At 39.4% G+C, this 12,830-nt stretch overlaps 1 protein-coding gene and 1 long non-coding RNA gene across 19 annotated transcripts in view; one reads left to right on the plus strand and one right to left on the minus strand.

Moving 5' to 3' along the window:
• Positions 1-3,668: 3,668 nt before the first annotated feature.
• LOC111321033 (uncharacterized) overlaps positions 3,669-12,830 on the minus strand; it is a 44,995-nt gene continuing 35,833 nt past the window's right edge. For 11 of the 13 annotated variants that reach the window (XR_015998727.1, XR_015998729.1, XR_002693929.2 and 8 more), the window contains one exon: positions 9,799-11,791. This is a non-coding gene — a long non-coding RNA (uncharacterized LOC111321033). Of the gene's footprint in view, positions 3,939-4,223; positions 5,846-9,798; positions 11,792-12,830 lie in introns of those variants that run through there. The other 2 variants (XR_015998724.1, XR_015998734.1) reach the window with 1 other exon arrangement.
• LOC111321031 (uncharacterized) lies at positions 8,126-12,352 on the plus strand. 6 transcript variants are annotated; one of them, XM_022923804.2, is made up of 8 exons: positions 8,128-8,836; positions 9,051-9,106; positions 9,358-9,392; positions 10,167-10,194; positions 10,285-10,337; positions 11,143-11,173; positions 11,337-11,390; positions 12,071-12,157. In XM_022923804.2, exons 2-7 carry the CDS (start codon positions 9,059-9,061, stop codon positions 11,376-11,378), a joined length of 237 nt encoding a protein of 78 aa, XP_022779539.1. In that variant the 5' UTR covers positions 8,128-8,836; positions 9,051-9,058; the 3' UTR covers positions 11,379-11,390; positions 12,071-12,157. The 6 variants fall into 6 exon arrangements, 5 of the variants coding, with proteins under 5 accessions (XP_088609477.1, XP_022779537.1, XP_022779538.1 ...); XM_088753351.1 differs by lacking the exon at positions 11,337-11,390 and having other exon boundaries at positions 8,126-8,836; positions 12,071-12,352; XM_022923803.2 differs by having other exon boundaries at positions 8,127-8,836; positions 11,337-12,214.

The raw sequence follows: 12,830 nt of genomic DNA on the forward strand, positions 1-12,830 counted from the left end.
CAAGACATGCAAATTATTATGCCGCGCGTTGATAAACTGGGCCCTGCAAGTACATATCGCGAAATACATATATCTTGTTAGACGTTTTGTTATGTAGTATCGCTGAGTATTTTTACGAGTTGTGCCGTACTTTGACGAGCCCGTAGGGCGAGTCAAAATACAAATAACGAGTAAAAATACTCAGCGATACTACACAACAAAACGTCTAATAAGTTATTTATTATATCCAACACGCCAAACTGTTATTTCAGTGCGGGCGAATTTCGGGGATATTTATTTACGGAGAGCGCTTGACAGAAGTACGCGAAGCGGAACGGAATTGGCGCGTTGTCGTGTTGCTGTTTCTATTTCCTTCAATAAATGAAGAAATTTCCAGGTCGTCTAGCTGTTTCTTCGTTTGATTCACCTAATAAACTTGGATGTATATTTGCCAGCCATTCTGACTCTTCGTCGTCGGAAATATGACTCAAATTATCCGCCATTTTTTTTTCGTAACTAAAATTCAATTTCTTCGCTTGCGCGATGCGAGAAAACCTCTTTAACAGGTACTCTAGAATACAAATACCGCGTGATATTTTTACTCGTCTATGGCGTTCTTCGTACTCTACGAAGTGTAGTTGGATAATAAAGTAGCATTATGGGGGTAAAGGAGAGAGACAAAAGAGAGGAGACAAAGTTACGGGCGCTACAGAATGACCGTTATCCTTTTCATTGGCCGAATACATTCTTGGCCAAAGTTTTTCCCCTGCACAACTACACATTATGATCATACTTAAAATCATCAAGAAAGAATATCTACGTGATCATGATATTCTGCAGTGCCTTGAAACTTCATCTGTAAGTTCAAGAATCATTATTAGCACGAGTCCACTGCTTGGGGAGAAATCGCAAAAAAGCCAGGACAGCATTCACTTGGTAGTGACGATATTAAAAACCTTCCCCAATGAAGAAGGACTCATTGAGTTATCGCTCACCTATATATTTTGATTCAATTAAGAGTTAAAGAAATTCAGAATAAATTTGTATGGAATGATTTCCTGAAGGAATTTGTAACAGTGATGGAATAAATTGACACCACTAGCCTCTCTTAGATTCAGAAATATGTGAAACAATGCAAGGAAGATTCAAACACCTGCAATACGTTCGAAATTGCCAACTCAAAGTTTTACAACATAAATACAGGTATCAATGATAGGGCTCGTTGTTCATAGTGAAAACTGTGCGATGACGCAGGCATATATTCAAGTTAAAACAGGTAGTTAAAACAAATTCCAAATGCCTTTTTTTTTCATAGATTTAGACCAACAGGAGTAGTTTACATTTATAACTTATTATGTAATCGTTTTTAGTGGTCTATATAAAAAAGAGAAACTATCAAAAAATTTAGAATCAGTGTAACGAAGGCCCTCAAGTTTAATTAAAAGCTTTCAAAAACAAGCTGGACGTTACCTTTATTGTGCAAATGTAAAGTCTGCCTCACGTGACCCCTGCTACCAGAGCTTATCGCGGTTTGTCTGATCTGAAGCGGCAGGGAGTGTTGGTACTATCTCGAGATGTTAGTCAATTACTGGTTAGTCCTGTTAATTTAACGGCATATACATCAGTCTCTGACCCTTACTGGGCAACGAGTACGTAGATAACTCATTCAAAATGATATTGCTCTTTACTAAGATCGGCACTTAGGCGGACCTCAAGGGTAGCAGCATCCTTCGCATCCTCGGAGACCCAGTGGCTGTGGGTCGATTTCAAGTTAGGGCATGAAAAGCCCCTGGGGACATTGTCTTACAAGACTAGTTCCAAACGGTCGCAGTCGTTCTGCCATCTGATTGGTGCCAAAAAATCTTTGTGTTTTTCCGCCCAATCAGAATGAAGTGTGCTTTAGAGTCCTTTCATGTGTTTTAACACGGACATATACTAGTAGCTCAGTTGCTAGCTATGTTTGTTTGGACCTTGTGACAGAGATTTGCTTGAGCTGAAAAGTTTCAGTCTCAGCACACAATGTAAGAGAAATCGATCAGATTGTCCGCGAAAATCTTACTGGAAATTATACTGAATACTTTCGCAGTTATCACTAGAGAACGTGTTTTAAAGTTTGCGAGGTTTGTATACAACACCATGGCTGCATTCATTGATATGTCGCTTTAAACGTTAAACGAGATTTAAGTTAAATCTTTCTAGATTTTTCGCATAATTTGCTGAGACTGAAACTTTGCCAATACCGTGAAGTTATTTCGTCGCACGGGTCACGCAGGTATGTCGAGCAAATGGCGCTTTCGCCTACGTAGCTTTCTGCTTTCTGTGCGCGCCAAAATCTAATCTTTGTAGTAAAGTCGTTTACAATACGGCCAATGTTGCAGAGAACGTTAAGATCGTGGACGACCTCCAGCAAGTGTAAGAGAAAGCTCAGCTGTGTTTCCGGTTAGCTCTGAACAAAAACTTATTAACGAGAACATCGTGGGAAGGAGAGATGTTTTCGTGCTGTTACCGAAGGGGTTTGGAAAGAGTTTAATCTTTAAACTGCTGCCTAGAGTGTTGAAATTCTTGAGCTCGGAAGGCCACGGATTCTCTTCTTGTTCCTAGGTCATTGTCATTTCACCTCTTCGGTCGATTGTTGAAGACCAAGTTAAATACCTTTGATCATTGGGAATCGATCCGATACTGTTTTCAATGGGAAAAACAAAACCAAAGACCAAGAAATATTGGATGGAAAGGGCGGGTTTGCTTCATTGTGAATGTCAGCTTAGTAATACAGGGTCATCTACCCACATGTACTAAGCAAAAGTTTCCACGTTTAGCTTTTCTTGTTTTTCAAGCGAAGATGAGATTAGATTTTGGCACGCACAGAAAGTTGCGCAAGTACCAGTTGCTCGACATACCTGCGTGGCCCGTGCGGCGAAATAACTTCCCGGGATTGGCAAAGTTTCAGTCACAGCAAATTATGCAAAAAATCTAGAAAGATTTAAGCTTAAATCTCGTTTAACGTTTAAAGCGACATATCAATGACTGCAACCATCGTGTTGTATACAAACCTCGCAAACTTTAAAACACGTTCTCTAGTGATACCTGCGAAAGTATTCAGTATAATACTGAATACGCTCCCCGTCCCCACGCTCCCCGTGGGGACGGGGAGCGTTGCGTGACTCCGGCCCGAGCGGCTGCGAAGGAGACTAGAAATGTGTAAGATCGTATTGAACAAAGGGTAAAGATATACAAAAACTAATAAAAATTTTTTTCACCATGTTTGAGCTATTTACAAGGTTATCAGTGCGCCAATAAACCTAACATTGAAGTTTGAATTTTGGACGGTAGCTCTGACTCTTAGGGAAGAAATTTCGAGAGAAATTCTCCCCGCCGCGTTGAGTCCATTTTTACTTACGTAATACGAAAAACTTGTCAGCACTAAAACGTCAAATGATTCGTGAAATAACGGGAATTTCAGGAATTGTTCACAGCCTAGCCTGTGAAGAATATTCTCTATCAATTTATGTCGCTAATCCGCAACGACGTTGTGAAATTAACAAGGGCAGAGAGAGGGTATGAGAAATCCACTTTTAACTTGCGAGGAGGTACTGGCCACAACTATCGCCTCCCAGCCAATCTTCTCTATCGTTGTCGTGCAACACTATGCAGACGTTGATGTTTCCCCTACAGCGGACGGAACATATATTTCATTATCATTCACGTAAACATGTCTTCTTTTTTATTGGGTGAGGTCTTTTACTTTGACTATTTACTCTATATAAGGATCAAACCCGCGATGCTTAGCAAGATTAAAGGATATGTAGTTTGGAAACAAGCTGTGACTAAGGTTACTTTTTCGTGGATGTCATCGTAACAACAGCCAAACACCATAGACTTTATTCGTGCACGTTCGATCGGTTGCTATGTCGAAACTCAGCTGCATCCATAGAGGATTCTTCGCACAAACATCTTGCAAGCTGAAAGAAACGATCGAAAATAACAATCAGTCATTGGGAAAAATGAGTGAATAATATGCAATACTCCGTTAAATTCCTTTTGAGGCAGAAGCCATCGGTTATTAAGGTATATTTGATCGAATGCACTTCTTCCAGCGGTTAGCCTGTCAAACGGTAATGCTAGTTACCTTGTGAGGGTAAATATTTCGTACCTTAACACCTCATGATTTAATGAGAATAGTGACTTCTGTATTAAACTTAAAAACTAAATGTCGCGTGTGGGTGCATAGCGAGTTAGCTACTTACGAGAAAAATGTGAATTCCACAGTTGTACCCATCCTTCTGTTTAAAGTGCACCGGCTCGATGCGAGGCCGTGATAGAGAAAGCCAGCCCGTTTTGGCGTCAGCGACCTCACTACAAATATAATGGCAGGCAAATGTCATTCTCAAGGTGACTGCCGTTTTAAATTGAAGGCTTTTTTCACGTACGACTTTACAATTTTACACTTGTTATAAGCACTGAAAGTAGACATTGCATGCCTATCGCGTTCGCTCCTCTGTTGGCAGAACAGGGTCAGTCGCTACTGGATAAGTAGGGTTTATTACTGCGAGGAACGCTTTCATACATTTCATGAAACCGCAGTACACATAGATGATTTTCATATATTCAAATTCATAGAGTCGCCGCCACGATTACGCATTCTAGTGTCTTGGTCAAAAACTGTCTTCAGTTTTTAAATGCCATCCTTTCGCGGGGTTTGGCGGGGTTTGGCGGGTTTCATAATTTCCCCGCTGACCAAGATTACTGTTTACTCTTACCCTCGACGAACGCCTTCGATATGGCGTCACCCAAGATTTGTACACAAACAAATTTGTTCAGCTAAAATAAAGCCTTACCTTTCCTTTTAACTGATTGCTTTCAATTCATGAAGATCAATAGCTTCATATTGCTGTAAGGGTATTGAAAATTGTCTACATTCCTGACTTAACCAGGCCTGACAAAAGCCATGGAAAAAGCCTCTGCAGTTGAGGAGACACGCTCTCTAGCGGGCTACCATTCTGTGGTTAATCAATCTACCCCAAAGGTAGACCAGCTCATACCTATACTCTGCAGGTTTATGAAATTTCATATGAAGCACAGTACAGGTAGTTAATTTCACTGTATATGAACTGCAAAGTACCAGGTACTATTTTCTTAAAAACAGAGTATTTTTATTAACTAAATTATCAGGAGTACTTATATTTTGGGGGGCAGGTCAAATTTGTTCCTCCATGATATGCAAAGCATGGCCACACTTATAATTTCAAAAAGGAAAAGTTAGAACATGTACATTTATTTACTTATTATGTTTTCTAACTCTTGGTTCTAGAAACAATTTGGTAGTAAATTACTTATTCTCAATAGTTGTACTAAATATGGGCTATCAATCCTGCCACTGACAGCTTGAAGGGAAACAAAGGTGGAAAGTCAAGGCCAGCCACATCTTTGAGTAACCTATCCAAAGTACAAGGATGTAAAGGAAATGTCACGACAGGCCAGGGTAGCATTAAATCATGATGAAGTTTTGCATAGCGCATAGATCAAGCAGATGCATACCAACTTACATAAATGCTTCCCTGTAAAAACAATGTGCAACATGTGTGATCAGACTCCTTTTTTTGTTTTCTCAATTTATCATCTTGATGCATTCTGTAATTGATAACCATATCAACAGAAGATATTAAAAAAAGGGGCCAATGAGCTTATGAAAAAAAGTACACCAGGTGCTTTACACCTGATGCTTAACAAGGGGTCAGAAGAGCAAGCCATACATAAGCTTTAATGATATCAATGAGTGTTCCAATAATCCCTGTGTAAACAGTGGTACTTGAACTGACTGAGTGAACAGTTATGTTTGTGCTTGTCAGCCTGGATTCGGAGGACTCCACTGTGAAACAACAAGCAAAAGACTATGAGTTATAAAAGACAGCTTTGCTAAAAACACATTCTTCAAATGTGTTTCGCTTTCGCGGAATTTCCTCGTGCACTTCAAAGCTGATATTCTTAATAATTTCCCAGAAACAATTTTGAGAAACCAAAAAAGAAAAAACAAATAATTCTGAAACATTTTCTTAGAAAAGGGGAAAACTGTTATCAGTTACACATAAGTTGCATTTGCACAGTTGATAGGAGCTAAGATCACCTAGACAGCGGGGGGAGAAAAGTGGAATTTGGGTGAGGGATCTCATGGTTTTTAAAAGGGAATAGACGGTCGCCAGCAGATTATAAAGAGGGGTAATCAGAGTAATATTACACAGCCTTAAGGAGGGGGGTGAATAGGCTAACGGATCGGCGGTTTCTGAGAATTATTTTGCCCGGATTTGGGATTGAGAGCAAAATGTTAACGGATTTGCGGATCCTGAAATTGCACAGTTCGCGGTTTCGTCGATTTTTTGGGTTCGGATTTTGCTTGTGAGGAAGTTCGGATCGTGGATCTGAACGATCGTCAGAAATGCGTTGTTTTCTGAGTATGTGTTTATTTTTTTGTCAAGGACGAGACTCTCTGCATGTCACGCATCAGGGAAATAGTAACGCACTGGGACGTCTGCTGTGTTCGCGCCCTTATCCATGACACTGTACCCCACCGATTGCGATTCGCTCGATGGGAAAGCCATTGCCTAGCTGACACACAACAGCTCAAGGTGCGTTTTCCACCTTTTTGCGAGACAAGTAGCGAACGGATTCAGATTTAACAATTTTTTTTAACGGATTGACGGATTTGGTTATCAAATCGTAGCGGATCGGCGGATTTGCATACCCCTATTCACCGCTGATAGCACTCCTGGAGTACAGGAGAATTTTATCGTCACTTAACCTAAGTCCTCCAAACATCCCCCGCCCCACCGTTCTCTCCCGTCCCTCCGCTACTTCCCCCGTCCCCCCCCCAAAAAAATTGACCGTTCCCCAAAGGAAATGTCACTACGTATGATGCACGATCCTCGCTATTTATGCAATAGCGAAAATCAGACCTGAAAAAAATCAGGCCTGTACGGGATTCGAACCACTGACCTCTGCGATACTAGTGCAGCGCTCTACCAATTGAGCTAACAAGCCAACTGGGAGCAGGCCGTTAAGTTGATTCGTAAGAAACCCGTGATGATAAATCACTGAGATATGATGATGTGCATCATACGTATCTATAACCGCAGTTCAAAATATATGAACTTCCTATATTCATCATATCTGAAATGTCACTACGTTTAACTTTGAAAGTGCTCGAGCAGACCAATTATGTTTGATACTTTGGGAACTTAGCTGAGACCACTTATCTGTGGATATGCCCCAATAAATACAGGAATCAATTTTAACTGCCCGCGAGATTAAAAACAACCTTCTAACTATCAGCATTCCTCCAATACATACATGATCGGGTTACGGGGAAAACGAGGAAGAAAAGGTCCTTTTAAGCCGGTAGTCAAGTCAACAAAGTTATGCAACACTCCAAGTCAGGAAATCGTAGAACTTTGTAATTCATGATTTTTTGATCCCTTCGCACGACTTGTGTAATCACAATCGGTTTTAGGTAAATCACTGACATGCCCTAACACTGTACTGTCTGGCACCTGATTAATGGCCGTTTGTAAAGCGGGACACTTTATAATTCACGAAACTTCCCTTCAACAATCTCCATGAGAACAGCGTGGACAAAAATTTGATGTTGGTGCATAATAGCAGTCGCCAAAGTCTCTTAGGGTGCTTTGATAACGCTTATACAATCGTTTGGTTTTGGAAACAAAAACAAGCTTGCTCGGCGCTTTCCTTATATAGCACATCTAAAAACACTGTTCGTGGGAAAATGAGAACAAAGATAAGGTGAATTCTGACGAAAAAACGTTGGGACTTGCACATTATTGAACACAAGTCTAATACCGTGGTTACTTGAACACCGCCGTACTTGAATAGAAAAACACCGCCGTTCTTAAATAGAAAAAATAGATTAAACGGTTCAAAGATTTATCTCTACGTGCACAAAGATTTATTTACCTAAGTCGACCAGTAATTTAGACTCAAAACACAATTTTGCGGTTTGCCAGATCATGCATGGAATGATGTATGTTGACGCGAATACCGTCAGTTATGAATTAAGGCCATGGATTAAATGATCTTTAGTTGTCTGTTGACGTCTGGTATTCCTGCAGAAGTATGAATGTCTCTTTGCGAATTCAAAGATATGAGGAAAAGCTATCCACGATAATTGATCCGTAGAAGTGAAGCAGTTGCTACTCACTGTGCTGGAACGCGGACTGCTTTCGTTTTCGAAAACAATTTGGCGGTTAATCTGATATTCGGACAGTGACCTCTACTAGTGCCCACCTACTAATCTGAATTAATGAAAGACAGCTTGACTGTCTGACACGTCGCATTCTACAGAATTCAGGCGTGATTTCCTAGTGCCTTCATTATTCTCTGAACTGCCAACGGCGCAAGACGTGTAAAACGCCTGCTTTGACTACTAGAACCTTTCAAGTCTTCTAAGATTAGTATTGTGTGAACCATGGCAAGATTCTACGGGGCACTGGATTCAAACTTAGATCTGACAATTTATTTACGAGTAATTCAAGAGATAGAGGTCAGTGATCTAAACAACTCTGAGAGAAGCCTGTTCAAGAATTCTGTTGAGTCAACACTACAACGATCAAACAAATAACAGAATGGCCAGTAAGCGGTTGCCCCGTCCCGAAAATCGTGGATCAGGAGACAATTTAAAATGTGGCAATACAATTCCGCCAGAGGACTACTCCTGACCTCGACTTCTCCTTCACGATTATGAAAAGTGATTTATTTGCATAAAACCGAATTGTTATCGATTACTTTTTGCCGAGACACTAAAATACAGCCCGAAGTGCGCATGCTCTTTCCAATGAGCGAGTGTTTTGATGTGAGTATTTTTCTCGTTGTTATATTTAATTTTGCTACAGATTTGACTCTTCTTTATCCATATCAAGTATTGCGTTTTTCATTGCTTAAGGAAAACTGTTATGACATCATGTTTTAGGACTTAAGTGAGCCATGTTTTCAACCCAGTGAGCCATTTTAAGTGGAAAAACTGGAGTAAACTGAAAGTAATCTCACATTCAATATTCCCTCCACAGAATACAACATGTCCGACACCTTTCAAGTGGATGCCGAGCTCGAGAAACGCACTAAGGTGAGCACTTAATCATTTGGTGAGACTGCAGTTAGTTATGCCTTTCAAAAAGGGCCTTAAAATTCGAATATTGTAGCTAATTTGGAACGTTTGAGAAGAGTTGTTTTCAATCCCAACCTAATTAAAGAGTAGAGCATTTCACTACGTCGAAACAGTCAAAATGCGATCTAGTTTCAAAAACTGAGTAAAAATAAGTCGTCAGTTCAATGTAACATCCATGTTTCGAAATGATTGTAAAAAATGTCTTGCAGGCCGAAGCCACAAAGATAAGAACATATCACACAAGGTGAGAAGCTACAAAGTTCTTACGAAAGAATACTTGTGCCAAAAAAGGTCTTCTTAAGCTAAAATGCAAACATTTCGGGATCATTAAAGAAGGACAACTTCACAATTATGTTTAGTCAGCTCGTAGTTCTGGTGACTAGATTACAACGTCTGTTGATCTTAGGTTGCAGGGCTGTGGAAATGACTCGCAGGGTTCCATTTTACCGTTTTAATGACCGCTTAAACTGATACGGCATTGTATTAACATCTGAAAATATGCCAAAATATGATGAAGAGTTAACTTGGTTTTTGTGGAAGCAGTGCACACCAGTTTACTCCAAAAATGCCACACCATAAAGATAAGACTTCGTCATAAATTTTCTTCGAGATTGCCACGCCATTTTCAGAAGCAAATACAGTAGTCCAAGTGTCAAAAATCACGAAGAAACATTTATTGAACTCTTGGCATACAAAACAAATCTGCTTCATCTACGTTTTCAAGAACGATACTAACCAATATTTATTACTCACTTTAATTAAGAACTATTTATCTGAAGCCACGTTACGTTCCACGGAACTCTATTTCATTTTCAATCTAGCTATGATATAGGGAAGTTTTGTAACCTTTTGTTGTATTTCATTCATAACTTTTACAAACTTTAAAATATAACACATGCAATTTCCTTACTATGGAGAAAACTAAAAAAAAAATCTACCCTAAATTAAGCTATGAATAGCTACATCTGATCATTTTGCTTCACGACACTAATCCTATGATCTTTCTGTCTACTACTAGCACACAAACCTCACTCGTGGATACATACGTAAGTAGAGCACCACAATGTATTCTCGCTAGTTGCAACCAATCATTTCACAGAATCCATCCTAATTTGCGATCTTGGTCTTTTTCTTAGTGGGAGATGACTGCGATACGCAAAATGACTCTGGAAGATTCCCAAAACAGAAGGTATGCCTTGACTTTCTCCGACCGTAAGCTCACATTCTACCTCCAAAATGATCTCCCAGGCCATCCCTTATATACCCACTTGACAGCACTTGGAAATACTGTATCTGAGCACTCATTCATATATTTCCTGGAAGCACTGCAGTTGACTACCAGATCACTTCGCGACACTCACTCATAACTCATTGCCTGGAGTTACTAGATTGAGTGTGAAATCATTTCTGGTCAATCACTCGTTTAACAAAGATATAATGATTCCACGCCGGTGAGACACTTTTCAATCATATAATGCTTAAAATGATTAAAGCCGAGTAACTTGAGACCCAAATGCGATACTCTCTCACCAAGGACTGTTTGGAAGTCGGTACTGAAGATGAGAACAAGTGGACTACCTATTCGTGCGACATACTTATCCAATCAAACACTCGTCAGTATGAGACCTGCTTAGGAGCTCCAAATCACTTTGTATCATAAATATTTTAGTCAATGCTTCCATGGAGTTCACCCGTACCAGCCGACCACTTCGTCACACTAACGCATCAGTTTGAAAATGACTTCAGTTAAGTTACAGATGATTTTGTGACACACCCCCACGAAACAACACTTCGTCGCACAGCAACTGAGCACCAACAGACCAGTAACTCTCATTAGCCCAAACTGGCAAGAGGTAACCCTCCAGTAACTGAATTAAATGTTTACATCTATCCTTTACGCAACATCCACTGCTTTCGACATCAACAGAACACAGGGCAATGCCATTATCCTGATTACAGATCACTATGACTCACCATACGTATATTTTCCCTAGGTTGGAGAAGAGAATGTTACAAGCTCTTATGGTAGGTATCTCGCAATTCCACCGAGTTCTTAACTCGCGTGTATTGTAATCTTTGTCCATTACACCTCTCAACTCCATTCTTGAACTAAATTCCTGTTTTCTCACAGAAAAAATATTACCAAATAATCAAAACTCACCAAAGCTGTTTAATTTTTTTCGATTAGGATGAGCTGTTGGTCATTCGTACCAGAGTCGATAGGGCTTAGTGATCTTTCAAAGTAAGTGCATAGCAATAGCTTTACTTTGGGATCCCTTTTTCTGTGCACATTTCCATTTTTCATTCAGTGAAGCAACAGATACATGAGATTTGTTAAGGAATGCTCCCATATCATTTTCTTTTCGATGTCCCCCATCTAAAAGTCAGCGAGATACATCCTGCACGACTCTTTTAACAATTTCAATAGTAGAATTTGCCAGCATTTTTTAACAGCGTGGATGTACATCACATTCTTCAAGTTGCTTTAGTTCTCCTTCCACTTAATAAACAGGACGACCTAATCCTCTTTTTTTCCTCTCACTCCAACTAACATACTGTTGGTGACTGAGGACGTTTGATGTGTGAAGCATGACTGGAAATAACGCACTTATGAGAGTCTTCAAAAACAGTCTACCAGAGGATCTAAGGAAATTAAAGAAATGCCAATGTACGCGTGAAGCTAAATTTAAAAATCAAATAGAATAGCACCCATCCGAGGCTATACATGAAAGACTGTGCAAAATACTTATAAATTATGTATGTAGAGATTGAAACCTGGTAAAGATCTGCATTTTGGAATGTTACAGATAATTATCTAAGAAGAACCATAGAAACAACACATGAATATACAGTAAAGAAAATCTATAAAACAACGAAAAGATAATTTTGAACTTCCCTTTATTTTTTGCGTCTATTTTTCAGGGCTGTCTATCTATTTTTCATGCAAGTCAGTGTTGAAAAAATTACAACAACAAAATAATAGATTGTATAAAAGAGTCACAAGAACAAGGCCCAAGTTGTTCTCCCTGCTGATAGTTATTTCCCTCCTCTCGTTGAAGAATGTTTTCGTGATTTTAAGTGAGGAGAATAAAGAACTGAAAATGTAACTTATTTAAACAATTGTAAAGGTTTGTTGTAAATAACTACGAAATAACCTCATGTGTAGTTAGATAAAAAAAAAAATAAAATCGTTGGAAATCACAACTTAGAGTTTTTCTGCCTTCATCTGCCTTCACCTACGCTGCCGCCTGCTAAGCCAAACGTTTTTCTTAGACGTTAGAATCTAAGCCTTCCTTTTCTTTGGACCAATTATAAGGGACATCTATAACCAAACTATGGAAGATCGGTTACTCCTGCCTTCTCTTGCTTTACAAGAAAGAAGTTGTCAAGTAATTTCCTTCCCCTCTCAAGGAGAGGAGAAGCCAAAGATCGAGGGATTTTTGGAAATTGTTCCTTAAACAGGAAGAATTATTGGAATTCATGTCATAACGTGCGATTAAACGAGTACAACCAAAAACCACGATAAGGCACGTAAACTCGATGGACCAGATCCAAATATTACACGAGATATTATGTAAAAACTCTCAGACCTCAAGAACATTGAATTGTTTTAACTTTTTCATTTCATTTTTCCCTTATTAAATCAGTTGCTCCAAATTTTTATTACTGATTTTGGAAGTCC

This window comes from Stylophora pistillata, chromosome 3 (genome assembly GCF_964205215.1).
Source record: "Stylophora pistillata chromosome 3, jaStyPist1.2, whole genome shotgun sequence".
NCBI lineage: Eukaryota > Metazoa > Cnidaria > Anthozoa > Scleractinia > Pocilloporidae > Stylophora > Stylophora pistillata.